At 43.1% G+C, this 19,164-nt stretch overlaps 1 protein-coding gene across 1 annotated transcript in view; it reads left to right on the plus strand.

Moving 5' to 3' along the window:
• Positions 1 to 4,543: 4,543 nt before the first annotated feature.
• Positions 4,544 to 19,164, plus strand: part of REV3L (REV3 like, DNA directed polymerase zeta catalytic subunit) — a 124,028-nt gene continuing 109,407 nt past the window's right edge. The window contains exon 1 of the mRNA XM_080388168.1: positions 4,544 to 4,816. Within this exon, the coding sequence (XP_080244294.1) occupies positions 4,678 to 4,816 (139 nt within the window). The 5' untranslated portion in view covers positions 4,544 to 4,677. The remainder of the gene's footprint in view (positions 4,817 to 19,164) is intronic.

Consider the following 19,164-nt stretch of genomic DNA (forward strand, 5'->3'; position numbering starts at 1 on the left):
AGTATGTACAGGTTTGGCAGTCCAAAATTACACAGCATAGCTCCAAATATTTTAGTCTGAAGATTTAGACCTTTTTTTTCATTCACTTAAGTCTGTGAGGCACACTGGGAAGTAAACTTCCAATGTTATATATACAGTCTGACTGTCTAGGTCAGGATACCAACTGGGGGGACCACATACTACTCCTGATCCATGTACCCAAGTCTTCTCCCTGCAGAAAACATGTTCCTGTCACCTGAAAAATCAACACCTGAGAATATGTGGGCAACACTCAGCCCTCATTCTGAAATACAGTTTGGATAAATCCAGGGCATCACCAGACAGAGAGCATTCCCAACATTTCAGACCACAGACCTCAGAAATACTGAACATCCTGGAAATCAACAGGAACTCAAACATGGATAGATAAGTCAGTTTTGAAGTTAAGATGTACTGTTCAAAATTTTACCTTTGTGTTACAATCTAAACTTTTATCATCAAATTCTGTTGCATTCTGCTCCTATTAGGTATATGCAAAAATGAGGCTCTTCCCTGGCTCCCATCATGTTTAGTTGCTAGATGATTCTGTGTCTGCTCGTATTTGCATTTATGATTTTTTTGTGCACTACAGATACACTTTGTGACCATTTTTTTAAAGTAGGTAGATAGTAAGGATTAAGAGAAAAAAACCCTGATGTGTCTTGTTAAAAAAAAAAAAAAGGGCAAAACTATATGGATTTTACTCTGTAGAGAAATTCTAACTTTTAAGACAGCCATCAGTTACGGTGGTAACTACTACTATTAACACTCCAATTTTTATTGTAGAGCTGTTTAACTGTACATGATTAGAAGCTGTTTATATATTCAAGCTTGATTATTTTCATGCAAATACATAGCTGGCTAATGGGGAAAACAGCTGCTGCTTAGCAACTGGAGGAACAGAAAAAGGGGGTGACATGGTTTATAGCAGAAAACTGGATGAAACCTCAGAGGGAGTACATACAGAGTTTGGAGATACCAGGGAAAATGCTCGGTAGTGCTCTCTAGTCATGCTATTTCCTTTTGCAATTATTGACATCCTAGGATGGCAGCATTTTCAGGTAATACAGGACAAACTACAAGAAAATTTATATATAGTAGCTGCATATATATGTGTGCATGAACAACAAATAAAACAAGTGCTAAAGACAAACTCTGACACACAAGCTGAAATGTATGAAATCCATAAACAGGCTTTGTGTCTGTCACTTACTGTAAGGCTGAAACTGACTTTTAGACTTCATCAACTTAAACTAGTGATCAACTTAAGGTACCACAAGCCAAGGCTGCTGGAAGAAGTGTTCTCTTTTTCTTCCTGCTGCTCAAACTCAGCCCCTTGCACTGCCTCCTCCACTGTGCAAGCACAGGCTTTCACACACCTACATAACGAGGCAGATCTGAGACCTGATCTAGGTTAAAACTAACCCATATTTTTTAGTTGGATCACTTCCCAAATCCAGTTTGTTATGCAGCTATTCAAATGCTTGCACTGACATGAGGAGGTGGGTGCAGGACCTCCCGTGACAGTGCTGACTCAAACCTCTTTTTAAAATATATTCTTACCTTGGTGTGACCCTGCAGCGTAACATACCGACTTTACTGCAAGAAGAATACGAAAGCAGAAGTGCGCTTTAAGAAACAAAGGGAAACTGAAAAGATTGAGCTCAAAAATCATGTGAGTTCCATGTAAGTGTCTGCACGGCTATAAGACTACCACTTAGATCAAGCTATTTACACCAAATCCAGCCTAGATCCAGCAATCTACACTATTCTTATTGTGGGTAACTGCTTTCCCTTCAGCAGGACTACCAGATAGGAATTTGTGCCTACAACTCAAGCACCACATACTTAGAAGCCAGAATCCTCCAGTAGCTTAAATGTCTTTGATGACATACCAACCCAGCTGAGGTGCAGATACACATCATGTTCTATTGCGTATGTATATGACAACAGAATATAGTAGTGGATTTGTATTCCTTAGCACAACAATGGACTCCTGATGTCACCGAATCTTAAACTCATGCAGGATGGACACCAGAGCACATCTGCCAGTGTCCAAAGACATTAAGCCATCGGTGAAACAAACAGTGGTAGGAACTGCTTAGGAAGTTAAGATGATCATGTCAACAGAAAAACAGAGCACAGAATGGAGTAACACAAGAACAGAGTAGTGTACCTGCCACAGTTCCAGGGAAAATGAGGGAAACGTATTAGTTAAGCAACAGTACAAAAAGTATTGAAGTAACAAAGAGTTAGAGATGCTATTTGTTAACGTGATTTATCACTAACCTCCTAGTGATTTATTAGCCTTTGTGAAATGTAAGTATTCATAAGAGTATTCTTGCAGTTCCAAAGGTTTTCCAAATATTAGCCTTGCAAATGTAAATAACTGTCAAAAAATTAAAGTTGTAGCTCGGTCATTCTTTAGATACAATGAAAATAGTTTGGGTTTGAACCCTATTTCAACTGCTTACTTCTGTGACGCAAGATTTCTTGATGACTAGGTAGATTTTGGGGGTTTTTTTGTTTGCATAAAAATGAGTTTAAGGAGGAAAACAGATGTGAGCTAGTGAAAATAAACAGCTTACAAAGAAAGAGTAGGAAACCAGTTACCCTTGAGTAGACAGGCAAGTTTCCTGTTCATTACAATGAAAAAATGAAGGGTAGCAACTGCCTGACCTGTCTTTTGTTCAAATCTAAAACCAAAACATATGTAAGCAAAATGTGAAACATATGTTTTACATATTGGACTTCTGTCAGATTTTATAGATTTGTACATTTGTCTTATATCATCCAGTCTTGCATATGTAACAATACCATTCTAAGTTTATGTAAGAATATTTGGCCTTTTTATAGGCTGATGTTTCACACCGCCAACTCTTTCGATATTTGGTGTGGGTTTTTTCCTCAAATCTTCAGCTCCGAGACAAAGAGACTGCAACAGAAATCCCAACTCAAGGTTTTCTGTTGTCATTTGTAATGAAAGCCTGCACGAGAGAGCTGCAAAATGCAAAATAAGCTCTCCTAAAGGACCAAGGACCAACTAAGAGAAGCCTAAACCCTTGTACATTTCACCCGAATTAACGACGGTGAGGCAGGGAGACACCTAGCCCTCAGGGCTTGCTTCCTCCCCATTAACGCAGGCCTCCGAAGGGCTGCCTGGCCCGGTTGTGCCGGGGTTCAAGCAGGGAGCCTGACCCCAGCCTCGGGGCGACCCTCCCCAGCCAAAGGGCCGCAGCCCGCGGCCTCACTGCAGCGGTACGACCGGAGGCCGCTCCCTCGCCCCCGCAGGTAACTGGGCGGGCAGCGCCCAGCCCGACCTTCGTGCCCGGGTCGCAGGAAGGTAACGGGCAAGCGTGGAGAGAGAGAGAGGGCGGGCGGGGGAAGAAAGAGACGCGGCGGCCGGCGGCTGCGGGCAGAGGGAGGGGGGAGGAGCGCGATGGCGGAGCGCGCTGCGAGGAGGGGGGGCGGGAGGCCGCTGACGCGGGGCCGAGCCGCCCGGAGGGGCGGCGGGGAGGCTGCCAACAGGACGCGGCCCAGCCCCCGCCGCTCCGCCGCAGCGCGCCCGGCCCGGCCCCGCCCTGCCGCCACCCGCGCGCTCGGCAACGGCACCAACCGCCACCGCCCTTCTGCAGGCCTCGCCCCCCGCAAGCCGCGCGCAGGGGCCGTTACAACCGGAGGGGGCGCAGGCTTCAGCAGACGCACCACCTGAGCGGCGCCGCTGCGCCCACCCCCACCCTTCCCCCGCGGCCCCGGGGGGAACGACGGCAGAAGGTTTCCCCGTCTCCTTCCCCGTCGCCCCCATTTTTAAAGTTTTTTGTTAGCCACCGCAGCGTGCGGAGACTCACCTTCCCGCAGCGAGGCGGCTCGGCATCCAAAATGGCGGCCGACCCAGCTTAACCCCATCGTGTCCCAACAGCCCTCCCTCCCCGCCCCGATCCGTCCCATCGGCGGCTCGGGATTCCGCAGCCTGGCCCCAGCCCGCGCGGCCGATCGCCGAATCACCGAGAGCCCCCCCCGCCCCGCCCCGCCGCCTCCGCCACCCTGGGAGGAGGGGAAGCATTGGGAAGATTCCCCCCGCTCCCGCACACACTCGCGCCCTGTCTGCCGAGCCCCCCCGCAAAGCCGCGGCGGGGGGGCGTGTTGGGGAGTGACACCTCCCCCGCTCGTTGCGCCCTCCCCCCCCCAACACACGGCACGTCCACCTCCCCGTTCCCCCAATGGTTGCGTCCGTGACATCATCATCATGGCAACAACAGCTGCAGTCCGGAGTCGGGGCGCCGCCGCCGCCGCCGAGGTGTCCGTGGTGCTGCGGGGGGCCGGGCCCGTGCTGCCCGTGAGGCGCCCGCGGCCGGCCGGGCTCTAGAGCCCACGGGGCGTCCCGGTCGAGCGCGCGCCGCCGCGCACGCGCCCGGAGCAGCAGCAGCAGCAGCAGCAGCAGCAGCGGGCGGCGGGGGGGAGCGAGCGAGCAGCGACAGACAGAGAAGGCGCGTGCGAGGGCGCGCGCCTGTGTGCGAGGCTGTGCGCGCGCCGGCGGGGCGGGCGGGCGAGGAGAGGCAGGCGGGGGGCTGCGCTCGCTCGCTCGCTGCGGCGGGGGGAGCCGTGCGGGCTCCGCGCTCGCTCGCTCCCTCAGTGCGTGCCTCGGCGGCGGCCAACAACATGTTCTCAGTGCGGATCGTGACTGCCGACTACTACATGGGCAGCCCGCTGCCCGGCCTGGACCCCTGCCAGTCCCACTTCCGAGAGGCCCCGACCAGGCGGGTGCCCGTCGTCAGAGTCTTCGGCGCCACCCCTGCAGGTAAGGGGCCCCGGCCGCCGCCGCCCCCCGCCAGCCCGGCCGGGCGGGGACGGCCCCGCTGCGGCGCGGGTCCTGCTGGCGCCGGGCCCGCCGCCGGCCCCCCGGCGGCGGAGGCAGCGGCAGCTCCTGCTCTTTGTGGCTGGGTCGCGCCCCCCCTCCGCACCCGCCGCTGCGGCGCGTCTCACCTGCCAGCGGCGGCTGCGAGGGAGCGCGCCGGGCCCAGGCGGCGCCGCGGGGCGGCGGCGGCCGGCGGGGAGGGTACCTGCCCCGGGTGTCCCCGCGGGGGAGCCCAGCAGCCGCCGCGGGCGGAGGTGTCGTGTCGCGCCGCGCACCCCGCCCGCCCCGCGGCGGCGGCGAGGAGCCGGGCCGGGCCGCAGGTGCGGGTCGGGGCGCGGAGGGCCCGCGGCCGCCGGGGCTTTGTGCGCGGAGCGGGGGCTGCCCCGAGCGAGCGGCCGCAGCTGTGCAAACACCGGGGGCAGCCGCCCGCGCCCCCCGCCCCCGTGCAGGGCAGGGCAAGGCAGCGGCGGGAGGGTGCGGGGGGAGAGGGCGGCTCGGCGGGAGGCGCGTTTCTGCGGGGCGGGGGGCGGGGGGCGTGCAAGGGGAGACCTTGGAGCTTAGTCACAAGTGAGACTTCAGCGGTACTTGCGAAGTAGGGGTTTATGTTGGTCTACACTAGCGTGATACAAATCGCGTGAAACGGTAGGCATTGGTGCTGCAGTGCAGAAGGGAACGTCCTAACCGCTGGCCACATGTTGCCCCCAGAGACTTCCTAATGTCACATCCCACTTCTTTATTGCCAATTCTCTATGGACTCATGGTTACAGGCTTCCCACATCTCAAGTATGTTTCTGATCATTAGAACAAGTTGCTTGCAAATGTAATATTTAGGAAAATGAATTTCATATTTATTGTCGTTTACCTATACGTGAAATATTAAGTTGGGGAAAAAAAACCCACCCTGTTCTTGGAGATGTTATACTTGGTAAGCATCGTTGCTTGATATCCCTTTATACTTAATGTTGTGTAATGCTGACCTTGGGAATTGAGGTATTTCTGCACATTTTGTTGACTTATGTGTTGAAAATGAGGTATTGGTGTATACATTAAATGTTAGGCAAGACAAAACCCATGTAATAAAAAAGCACAGTAGTGAAATCTTTCCCTTCACCCAGTTACTGTAGCAGAGCATATTTTTTTGGGGTGTGTGTGGTTGTCTTTGTTGTTTTTATTTATTTATTTATAATTATCTGTCCTCTATTTAGGCACAGAGCAATGTGAGATACTAAAGCTGTTACGATCTGAAGCATTTACAGCTCCACATTATTAAGTGAATGAGTGGGATTAATAGATACAATATTGAAATAGTAGGACCTATTTTGTTGTAGGTCTAATTTTGCATACAAAGGAGATATTATGTAATAATATTTATGTAATGGCATGAGTAGCTATTTCATTATTAAAAAATGTAGAGCCCGAGGTTGTCTGGCAGGTAGTAAGCTTTCTGTGCATACGTGTGGTTAACTCATTAAGGCTTATTTTCTTTTAAGAAAATGTTTAGGCTATGCCATATCATGAATGTGGCATCATAAAGTAAACAGTGAAGTAGTTTAGTTGTCCAGCTATTAGGAACACAGTAGGAAATCCCTGGCTTCCCAAACCATAAACTTTAATATTAGTTTGCATAATAGAAGTGTTTCTAATTTGTCTTGGTAAGAGAAGACACTTCGCTACAGTCTGCAAAAGGAGTGTGACTTGGCTATCTTCTGTGTATTTCCTTGTTAAACTTAGTAATGTTGGGGTTTTTTTCCCTTTCTATACCTTTAGTAGTGTTTGCTACGAAGCTTCAAGAACTTCTAATTACATCTCTGCATTATTTTCTTTCTTTTCAAAAAAAGGAGACGTGATTCTGTCACTTTTCTGTGCCGTTGGACCTAAGCGGTCATTGTCAGAAGTCATGTATGTGACTTCAGAGAGAGGACCATCCAGTTGTTTACTTGAGAGTTGAAATACAAAATTGAAATCAAATGTAGTCACTTATATCTGCATTGACATTTTCTTTGAAGAAAAAGAAACAGTAAAACAACTTCTAACATACCATATAAGACAACGGGGTGTACTTATTGTTTGGCTTACAGGCAGTGTGATGCTTGTCTTCACTTGAGTTGGTGTGGGTAAGAAAGAAAAACCCGTTTTTCTTAAAACACAGGGTTTAATGTGTACGTCTTTCCTGCAGGAAAGGTGCTCAGCTGCTATGCTGCCTACATGACAGCAAACAGCTATGTCTGCACAGGCTGCTTCACCTCCGGCATGACTAACTCTGCATGAATCTCAGTATGTTTAAAGCTGTGTGTCCGTGCTGTGCAGCTGATTGGGAGTCCGGTTCAGAACAGACTCCAAATTCCACTTGCTGAGTGAAGGGGGATTAATTGGTATGTGGGAAGTGGCTTATGTAGATGTACAGGAAGTCAAATGTCTAGCAGGACTGTATCTTGTGTCTTGTACCAGCTATGGACATTGTTTCTGAAGGCACCTACCTATGCTTTCTACCTCCTCTTCTAGACGTATTGTGCTCAGTGAGTTACATGAATGACAAGGATTGCCAGCGTCCTTATCTTTGAGGGCTTTTATATAATCCTGTACTTAACAATTGATTTGCAAAGGTTTGCTGGTATGATCTATAAAATTAAAGTGGTGTTGTGGTATGGTGGTTGGGGGATGTAAAAACCAGACTTTAATTAAAATTAATCAAAATTAATGGCAGGATGAAATCTTAGAATGGATTGTGTTGGCAGTAACATTTGACAACTTCTTTAGGTGTTTTGAGGAAGAAATCTCATTGCATTTGGCAGTATTAACGTGAGTCATCTCTTGATGTCCTGCGTCTTTGCATCATAAAAACTTGAAAGGCCAGGAATCAAAATTCTGTTTAAGCCCAAAGATCCACCTGCTGTTTTCTGTTGGTTTGTGAAAGAGTAAAATTCTGACTGCAATAGAAAAAGGTGAAGTAGTACTGGGGTTTAGGTTTGAATATATTTTAGCTGGTTGAGCCATTTCATTCTGTTTTAGCTGGTTGGTGCTTGAAGCATGTCTGCTGACATAGTGACTTGGACAAAAGTGTAATTTCAGAATTGCTACAACGCTGCCATGGTGGTAATACAATGAAAGCAGTGTTAAATTCCTGTTTTATTGTATAAGATCATAGGTACTATTTGACATAGTAGTCTTTGTATCTCCAAAGGAGCCTTGTAATGTTGATGTTTATACTTAAAAGCAGTAGGCTTTAATTCACTAGGTGATGCTCAACTACGAAACAAAATGTAATTATCTTCTCATGCAATATTTTTTTTCTGCTAGATAGCAATTTTTGTGAATGCTTTTTATAAAAAAAGAAAAATCTTTGAAAAATTACAAGGCCTGTTTATTAGAGGGAAATCATAATGAAAATTGAATTTGCTGTTCACATATTGTCTTTTGTTTAATCGGTAGTTCTTGAATTGTCATTCTTCTTGCTAAGTTGTGGTGTGTGGAGGTATCAAAGTTTTGATTTATTTCCTACTAGCTTTTGGCCATTTTGAGCTCTCAAGAGTCTTTCCTCAAGATTTCACTGACCACATCAAAATAATTTTATGAATGCTTAGTTGGGTATCTCTGTCAGGTGCTTATTCAACTGCAGGAAGATAGAACTAAACTATATATTCATCCATAAAGAAATCAAGATGAGCCTACATGTCCTGTTTGGAGAAAGATTAACAAATGAGCTGAGGTTGCTAAATTATCGCTTCACTTAACAAGACTGAGTGCAAGTAACTGAGGATACTAATTGTAAAACGCATACAAGATACCTGTTGATACTTGATAATGAGTATTACAAAACAGATAGTTGAAATATTTTTAAAAATTAGAATTCTGATTTGGTGTGATTTGAGGCTGATGTGTGTGATGAAATTTTACAGAAATAGGTACACATTTTAAAATGTGTGTTCAGTTGACAGGAGGGCTTTTGGAGAAGGGAATTTACCTAAGAAAAAGCAGCGTGTAATTTGAGGAATAATATCACTCTGCCGTCCTCAACCACCACCTTATATATTTGCCTCTTTTTGAAGGGTTTTGTATTTTACGTTATGAAATCGCTGATCCAAGAATGAATCTTACTTTAGGGCAGCACAAAAACTCAGCCAAAGAGGAGGATTAAGTTACCCTTGCATGCTTTTGATTACGAGTTTTTCTGGGGCTAGATGTAATTTAGAGTAGGGGTTTACAGTCAGCAAAATCTGAATGCATTTCAGGTAGACATCAAAGTTTGGTGGCTTCAGTTCTTGGTTTTCTGAGAAGGGGAAAAAACAGAGGCAAATTCTCCAGCTTAAATCTGGTTCTCTCTCAGCAGCAGTAGCTCTGGTATGACTCAGTGAAGGCGCCTGCTTAGCTTCTGTTCTTCCCTCCCCTTTCCCCCTTCACTGACCTGGCTAGGCTGTGTCTCTTGATCACATCCCAGTGTCTCTCTCTATGGCTGCTCACTTGAGGAGTGAGCTCATTTCAGGAACTTGCTGTTTTCTACCCCTAGCTTGTGATTAACTTTTTTCTCCCCTCATTTTGGCTACCATTTCAGGTGCAGTGACTCACAGTGGTCATTCCCTGTAGCCTCCTTGGTTCATTATCTCAATGTTCATAGCCAAACGTTGTTCCAGTTATTGCTGCTTCCTGTATTCCATTTCCCAGAAGTGGGCACTTCTTGTTAACAGTCTTCCAGTCCCTTCTGTGGCTTCTTCGTGAGAGGATGCAAAATTGGATACAGCTGTTGTAGTAAAGCTTACACCTCTGCCTTACCTTTTCACACCATCTCCTAAACTATACCAGTGTGCAGCTCTTGATGGGAGATTATTCTGTGGACTGCAGCATGGCCTGGAAGATTTTCGGCATCGTACAGTGTAGCTCCACTTCTAGCATACCATTTCTGTATCTTGCACTGGCAGGCCTCTCATGCTTCTGAAAAACTCTTTGAAAAACAGCCTCATGTCCATTTGTTTCTCTTTTCTCCAGAGGTTTATAGCTTCTGTGAAATGTGAACAGGGCTGGAGCAGGAATGAGGAATTTGAGATAATGTATCTGTTCTGAATTTGTCTTCAATGTTTGCATTTTGCCAATGATGTGACTGGAGGTCATTAACTTATAATCTACCTGGTTCTTACAAGGATGTGTTTTCTAGCATGGTGTGGGGCTTTTGTGTTTGGGGGTGTGGGGTCTTTTTGGTGGTGGTTGGTGGTTTTTTTTTTAAAGAACCTTCTTTTTTGAGGCATTTGTTACATACTTTGTATAGATTGCCTGCTGAGTTGTTTAAACGATGAGAGGCGGCCCGAATAAATGGTGAGATTCTGCTCCATTGGCATGAAGCTTGTTAAGTAGCAAATTTAGTACCCAGGTATATATGGCTTGCTTTAATTCTGTTTCTTAAATAAACCTTAAAATAATGTGACAAAATCAATGTTCTAACTAGAATCCAGATACTGGTTTCATAACCAATATACTGTTTGCTACTGTAGTGTACCTCTTGGTTAAGTCACTAGACATATTTCTGCTTTCATAATTCAGTCAAAAAATACATGTATAACTGACACTATGTGCTTAGAACTCCATCAGCTGCAGACTTCAAAGTGTTTCACAAAGTACCTGTATCGGTATTGGGTCTAATATGTAACTTGGGGCTGATATTTATGATCAGTGCTCCTGGAATTAGACTAAGAGCTTATCTACCTCAGCGGCAACTTCCAGTTATGTTGCATACTTCTTAAGGGTGCTTTTTGGCTGCTCGTTGAAATACCTTCTTTTTCAGTGTGTAAAATGAACCTCCTCAAAATAACACACTGGACTGAAAATAGTTGTATCTTTTATTTTCACCAGAGTAGCACATGCATATCACAACTGAAGTTGGCAGGATTAGATGACGTGTAAACACTCAGTGAGAAACGGCTCCTGCTTAGTAATTTTTGCAGTCTTGAGTAGACAAGATAAATCTCTGAAAGAAGGAAACAGGTGCAGTAACACCATGCTATCCATTTCTTCTCAGTCACTTGTTTCAGGGTTCCAGTATTGATCGTTTAATACCCTGTTCTCCTAACTGTTGTCATTACCCTGGTTTTGTCCTTTACCCTTGATTGGCTTGATTGACGTCCGTGTGCAGTGGGCCTCTGAGAAGGATGATGATGATGACAGTGAAAATGTAACCATTTGGAAAGAGGCAGCATGAACACTCACACTGAAAGATCTGTGGTGGATGTTCAGTCACACAGGTGAAGCAGCTGAAATCTTTCAGAATGATTGGACAGCATCACTGGAGATTTAGTCTCACGTTAAGGGAGATCTGCTGATCAAAATCTCAGGACAATTAGCAGTCAATTTTTTTAATTTTTTTTTTTTTTTAATTAAGCAGTCTGTATCTCTAGCTATTGCAAAGCCAGCTTCTGAAAAGCTAGCATCCCATCCTCCTTATCTGTCATTGTCGGATGTTGACAACTGATGAACTTGCTTCTTCCTCTGTCCGCCATGTCATATGTGCTGTCCCTGTGTGTTAGAATTGTGTGTGTTTTTTAAGTTCCTGTATATGCCTCCTCTATGTTATGTTTATTCTATGGGGAAGAATTGTTTCACTGTCTATTGAATTGCTATCTGACATTTCAGGAGCACGTTCTTGACACACAGCCAGGTATACCTGTGTAAAGAAAAGAATGGATTTGCTTAGGGTCCCACATCAAATCGATAGAACTGATAGTATAATGGAGAAGCTACTGTCTACAAGCAGTGTTATTTCTGTGCTACTACCCTGCCCAGTAATAAATTAATGTAAACAATAAAATAATATTCTTTTACATGTTGACCAAAGTTATAGGTGTAACAAATACCAGAAAAGTTTGTACTAGATATAGGGACTGTCTGAAATGCCAGTGTTTGCACAGGCTTCATTCATGCATGTTTGTTAAGGTTCTTTTCTTTCAAGAGCTGCTTTTTATTACAGAGAAGTTATAAGGTGTGTAGAAATTTGTGGGGTTTTTGGCAGGACATTTAAATAAAACTTCACACTTGCTGGCTGGGCTGGGCCATATGGCTTATTAGGGAACCATTTGATGTCTGTATGCTCCAGCCTTTCCGTGATCAACATGCAGACAGCCATTTTGGACAACTTCTTCCTTTACTCGTATATATGTAGTCCATCACGTTGCCTGCCTGTTTATGAGTTCATGTTATGTGATCTGGGTGTATGCGTGCATGCCTTCTCAGATTCTCAGGTCATGGAGTCATCATCCTTGGAGATACTCAGAAGCAGTCTGGATGTGGTCCTGGACAACTGGTTCTAGGTGGCCCTGCCTGAGCAGGGGGTTTAGACCAGGTGACTTCCAGAGGTCCCTGCCAACCTGAACCATTCTGTGATTACTGAGGTTACTCTTGTCAGCAGCGAGTATCCAGGTGCTTTGTACAGCCTGTTTGTATGTCCAGGTAAACATAGTTGCATCCAGATAGTGTAGAAAGGTTGCCAAGTAGCTGTCTTTTAAGTTGATTACAGCTGTAAAAGTTATTGAAAGATTTTGGTGGTGTTAGTGAGTACTGATTTAGATGTGGAAAGGAGAAGAAAAGAAAGAACATTCACTACAGAGACCATGGCTAGGTTGGGTTTGTCCCTCAGGGACAGGTTCTTTTCCTAAAAATTCCAGTGAAAGTAGGAGCAGCCACTGCTTATTTACATTCAGGTTGTGCCTCTGTACTGTTTGCTGACTAAACCAGTGTTTACTACAGCAAGGCTGGATGTCCTATTTTAGGTGCAATATCAACATGCAGTACTCAGTGTGAATATTGAAAGGGCTGTGTGGAATGTTGCACCTAATCCATAATACTCGGCGTTACTCCTCAGGGGAGGTTTACAATACAAGTTTTCTGAGTTTTGTATAATGAGATGTATAATGAGTCTTTCATTTTGTGTTTGAAACTACCTAGGTGGGTTTCTGTACAGCACATATCTTATTAAGCAGTAGGAATTGGAAACTGATTCAGCACTCACTTCTGCAGGTACTGCCTTCAGATCAGTAATGAATACATTTTATTGCTGCCACCCCTATTATATTTATTATTCAGGTGAGGAGGTTATTTTCTGGAGTTCTCGATATAGCAGCTTTTATATTTCCTTTTTAAAAGTTACCTATTTAACCTAGCTAAAATGTTACAAAAGACTTTCATTGCAGATGAATCTTCCTTCATGTTCTTGTATGCTTTTATCCATTGATCATTAAGCAAATGGTTTTGTGGCATTCACATTTGTAAGCAGTGAAACCTGTTACACTGACTGTAGGCAATTTGGAGATTACAGGCAGTTTCTTAAGTTGAGGTAAAATGAATCTATTTTTATAAATGCTTGGTATCAAATATTGTATGTTTTGAGCTGTTTGAGTTAACTTTGCAGAACTGAGATTTAACCCATCTTTACTGTTAAACCTAAGTAGTAGCAGTAAAAATAATCCAGTTCTGCTGTGTTATCTGTTTGTTTCCTACAGTAAAACATGTCTTTATCCTCAGATTAATGTTGAGGTTGGAAAGGACCTCTAGAGATGGTCTAGTTAGTCCACGTATCCTGCTCAAAGCAGGGTCACCTAGACCAGCTCTAAGGATGGAAATGCCGCAACCTGCCTGGGCAAATTTGTGTTTGACCACCCTCACAATAAAACAACAAACAAGGGGGGGAGGGGGTGTAGAGAAAAAAAAGAGAAGAAAAAACCCAAACCCACCCCAAATTTTTTTGAAGTTTCTTGTGTTTCAATTTGTGATCATTACCTCTAGTCTGTTCACTGGGCACTAGTGAGTCAGACTCACTCTTCTTTATAAATGCCTGAGAGGAAGCAGTACACATTCATAAGATTCACCCCCGCGCCCCCAGTACTTCTCTTCTTGAGGATACAAAATCCTGGCTCACGCAGCTTTCCCATATATGTCCGATGTGCTAAACCCTTATTTGTCTTCATGGCCTGGCTCCACTGTGTCCATGTCTGTCTTGTACTGGGGAACCCAGACCTGGACCCAGCACTCCAGATGCATCTCACCAGTACTGAGTTAGAGGGGAAGGGTCATACCCCTTGACCTGCGGGTCTTGTTCTTCCTAATGCGGCTCAGGCCAGTTGGCCGCCTTTGTGGCTGAGGCACATTGCTGGCTCGTGTTCTTCCAGGACCCCTGGGTCCTTTTCTGCAAAGCTGCTTTCCAGACAGTCTGCCTCCAGCCCATAGTGATGTATGGAGTTATTCTTCCCCAGGTAAGCGCTGTGCATTTCCCCATGTAGGGCTTCACGAGATTCTTCTCTGCCCATTTCTCCAGCCTGTCAAGGTCCTGCTGAATGTCAGCACAACCCTCTGGTGTATAAGGCACTCCTCCAAATTTTATCATCTGCAGACTTGCTGAGGGTGCACCTGTTCAATGTCCAGGTCATTAATGAAGATGTTAAACAATATTTGCCTCAGTATTGACCTCTAAAGTACGCCACAAATGACTGGCCTCCGTGCTCCATTATTGCAAGGCTGCTTCTCCTCACTTAAGTTTCATTTCTCTCCCTGCTGCATAACAGTCAAATCTGTTTTATAGAGCTCTCCAGTGCATGCTTTGTTATTACCTCTTCCTTTTTTTAACATGCCATCCTCTGAGGTGAAAGTATATGCACTTCATTTCATTTCTGATTGCAGCAAGGTTTTTGTAGTATTTATAAAACTTCTGTGCAGATACCTTGGGTACAGTATGGCTATGTAAAAGTAATAAATCCTGGATCTGTATTTTCTGATTTTTGATGGTATGTTTTACCTGAACAGAAAGCATAGGAATAATGTAAAATAACTGAATATAAGTCATCATTTGGTTAAAAAGGTGTACTATATCATAAGTACAGTTTTAAATTGTCCCATGTTTTCCTTCAGAAAAGTGGCATATGTTGTGCTAAAGTAATTTAACTTGCCATGGTAATGAGGTCGTTCTTTGTTATGTTTTTTTATGTATGGTTCTTAAGGAATTTGTACATTCACATGTATGTTTGTAAACCTGCAATTCCCATGCAGAGATGACTTTTGTATCTTTACAGTCTACATTCCTGTTTTGAGTCTGATGCATTAAAAAGACACACCAAAACAGTGAAAGCCCTCGCCTTAGAATAGTTGGGAAGAACAGAATAAAGTTCTGCTAAGCATTTACAGATATTGCCAGCATGTACATGGTGAGCTTACCCCAGCAGTTGAAAACGTAATCAAGGAAATAAATAGTCATTTTTAGCCACTGCTATATTAAAGATGAAAGACTTCAGAACAGAAACCAGTTGTTTTAAATGCTGTGCAGATAATGGTGGATAGTATTCACTGAAAAAAAAATATGTTCCGTATAAACAGAGCATTAAAAGGTGTAGAAAGAGTGATATGTTAAGAAAACGGATGGCATGGCAATATTGTTTGTCATTATTTTGAAGTGGAATTTTGTAGGAGGGATTGCCTGAATGGAAAAACAGGAGGAGGGGAGGATGTGTTGAAAGGAAGGCTGGGAACGGAAAGGAATATGTAGAGCATGTGAGGTGAACTGGGGAGTGGGGGGTGAGGAAGGAGAGTGCTGAGAGCCAGGACTGTGGAAAACATTGACGGTGCAGTTGCAACAACAGGGACCAGTTATCTAAGGCTGCTCCCTTTTGGTTTCACTTGCTTTGGCTCATGGGACTGATTCACCCCCTGGAATTTCTTATCTCCAGACTTGTGGCTGGAAGTAGATGAGGTGTTATGTGAGGTTTATTGCTCTGTGCAGTGGGAGAAGGAAGAAAGAAAACAAAGCTCCCCCTGACTGAAAACTGTCCAAGAGGTGCAGAACATAGCAGAGAACAATATTCTCATGAGCACTGTGCAGTTTATGGACATGTTTTGTGTTGCCTTCTTTCATGAAAATTTGTATTACTATATTTAGGTGATGTGGAAATGTAAATAAAACAAATTCTAAATATCTGGTGTTCATCTTCCCAGTTTGTCAGTAGAAAAACCCTAAAACCAGCCAGACTTCAGGCCTGACACTGCAGTGTGATGCATGCACAAGAAAATACATCTTCTGCTAGCAGAGAAAGATAGGTGGGCCTGCATAATGTACATGCATATGTGGCAGATTTAAAAAAACAGAACAAAACCCAAACACAGTGAGGAACAGGTAATTTCTTCAACTGATCATCTCTTCTTCAGTGTGATTGGGCTTTCTGTAGCCTGTTTGTTTGTCATGTTCTTCAGTTCTGTAAAAAATCTCACTTGTTTTGTGTAAGCTTGGTATGTTGCAAAAAACCCTTAGTAATACCTTATTCTTTCCAAGTTATTCTTTGGCTTTTTCAGAGTGTCATTCTCATGTGGAAACCACTAGCAATGCGGTGTTTAAATTTTATTAATAATTTGGCTTCTGTAGCCATCTGACTCATAGTAAACCATTTAATTTCACTGAATGTTTGAATTCTAGTTTTTTAAAGGATGTGTGATTGCTTTTTTTCACTTGTAGCACCCTCATGACCAGGGACTGGGTATTTTGATAGTAGAACATTGATGGTGAGAAGCTGAAGCTTATGCATTTGACAATAAACTTGGGGAGATGGAATGGTGATGGAAAAATAACAGTAGATCAGAGTGAAGTTGGCCAGAGAACATTTAGTAAGAAATTAGTTTAGGAGAAAACCTGGTGACTAAGATTGCAGTGTAATGCTTTTGAAGATACGTAATTTAGTATTCAAGGGTCAGGAGGAGCACAAGTAAAGTTTAAAACAGAGTAGTACAAAACTTTGGCTGTTTTTACAGCTGTTCTGCAGCAGCCATCAGTTGAAACTTTAAGCTTGATCATACAGTTGAATCTCTGCATATTCCTCTAAGTTAGACTGATGAATCTGCAAATCCAGTAGCTTGCATTTTTTTATTTTGGGTTTAGTTAATAATTTTAAATGTTTTATGGTGTGCAATATTGAACAGGAGTTTTTTAGTCCATGAGTTTGATGCAGTAACTGTCACATTGCATAAATGTTGCTTTCTGAAGCCATCTGATTTTATTTGGCTTGTGTTTGGACAAATGCACAGTGTGGTTATTTGTTAGTGCTTTTACGCTGGGAAGTCACTTAGAATTGTGGGGAAGGGGGAAGAGCAGGGGAAAGTCTGATGCAATGTATTTGCTGAGCTGAGGAGGCTTGGGGGGGGTTGTTTTGTGGTTTTGTTTTTTTTTTTTACAGAGGTAGACTCAGTTTGTTGTCCCCAGATAACTGGGTTCTCTGTTAGCACAGTGTAATTTTTGGTGTTGGTTTTCTCATTATTCTTAAAAGTAGGTTATTGTCACTGGTGTCAGCCAAAATCTCTGTGTTGCTTTATTACTTCTTGGGTAGATTTTTACATGAAACTTACAGTGCTGGTGAAAGGGATGGCATGATATGGTTTTCATAGTGTTAGTGAACTGGACCTTAATTACAACTCCACAAATTCTTTCTAGTGTTCCAGCTAAGGAATAAACCATGAAATCCTTGTTGTAATTACTCTTAGGATACTAATAAATATTTTTTTGAAGTACAATTTTTCTTTCCTCCTTGTAGTGCTTGTATTTTTTCCATTTTAAAAAGAAGTGTGAGAACTAAATGTAGTTCTATGCAATGTCTTAATAAAATCACTCTATGAAAAGAAAACAAGATTACATATTTCAAAGTACAGCCGCTGTTTTACAGCATCTGATGACAATGTTTTTTTCCAAAGCACTGTGTTCTAAGCAGTCTCTAATTTGAGTGTTTAATGTGTTGTGATTATTATGTGGATATTAATATTAATAATAAATTATTAATAAAAATTACACATTTATATTAAATGTATAAATAAGGCACTTTATATTCTCTGATATTATTGTTTGCAAGCTAGGATAGGAGTTGAAAGAAAAGAATATGGGGTTTTGGTATGTAAGGAAGCAGCCTTTAATTTAACCTGTTGGGTTGGGTTTTTTTACTTTTGGTTAGGTTGACCAACAGAATTCATCACTATAAGACATTATGTATTTTACAAGGAGAAAAGTGTTTTTTCATCAACCTATGTTCTAGTAGCTGCCAGCATTTAGAACAAGGAAATCTCCAAGTTGATGTTGGAGGCTAGCCATGTAAAAGGATAAGGCGCCAGCTGCATGAAGTGTTGTTTTTCTGGCAAATAGCTTCTGTGTACACTCATCCCTAACTCAAAAGTAAATCTGATCTAGGGTAGTTTCTGCTTTTGTGAGTTAGTTCTTGTTTAGCTCTGAATTCAGCATAGCATCTGTAGTGAAAATTGTTGCTCTTTGTTTTTGTAGTTGCACGGTGAGGTCAAGAGCTCTTTTTCCCTTCAGGAACTTCAGTCACGTATTTTAAAATAAGCTCAGTTACAACTGGACATCACTGTCTCTCATTGCCAAGCTGTATGTTGAACTATTTCACTTTAAAAAGGCTTCTAAAAATCATCTCTCATGAGGCTTAGTGCTGTTTCTGCATAGGCCCAATCACGGGCAAAAGGCTTTACTCCAAAGAGGGTTTGTAATGGTTGGAATTGTTGTAGTGTTGTACTTAGAACTTGCTCAAGCAGTTAAGAAATCTATTTAAAAAAAAAAAAAAATCAGACATTTTCTACTGTTAGTAAAGAATGTGATGAAAATGGAGTGATCCTTCCCAAAAGTGAGAAATAAACTGCAACAAGAGGAATTGTGGATGCAGCTAAAACTCATAATTTCCATTAAGTGAAAAGTGAAAAAAGTGAGAAATCCAGTAGATTATGATAATTCTAATTAATATTTATTTAGAAATGTGTTGTGCTTTTTCCAGTGGGGAGACAACTATTTATGTTCTGTAATTGTCTGTTAACAGAGATCTTGATCCCTAGCTATTGAACAGTAGCAGCCACAATAACAGGATTGTGTCAAAAATGTCACATATAAAGATTTTTTGCTAACTCGACATTGTTGTAGGAAATCATGTATTAGATTTTTCTTTGTGTTAAGACAGTTTCTTAATATTTGAGACATTATTAAAAATTCAGGGGACAATTCTTCAGCTGGGTGCAAGTTTGTCAGTAGATGCCTGGCTAATGCAGTTCCATAACATCAAGACTTGTTTTTTCAAAAGTATATAATGTTACAATTCCTATAAAAACAATGTATTTCTGGCTACCTCCAGGAGTTCCACCCTTACAGTATTTTTTTTAATAGAGATGTGCTACAAATGTTTTTATTTAGAAAAAATAATTGGAGTCCTATGTCTTTTCTAATGCATAATTGTCAAGGGTAGTTACTTATTTGTAAGAGAGAATAAGCAGAACTCACACTCTCATTTGTGATT

This window comes from Falco punctatus (genome assembly GCF_963210335.1).
Source record: "Falco punctatus genome assembly, chromosome: 5".
NCBI lineage: Eukaryota > Metazoa > Chordata > Aves > Falconiformes > Falconidae > Falco > Falco punctatus.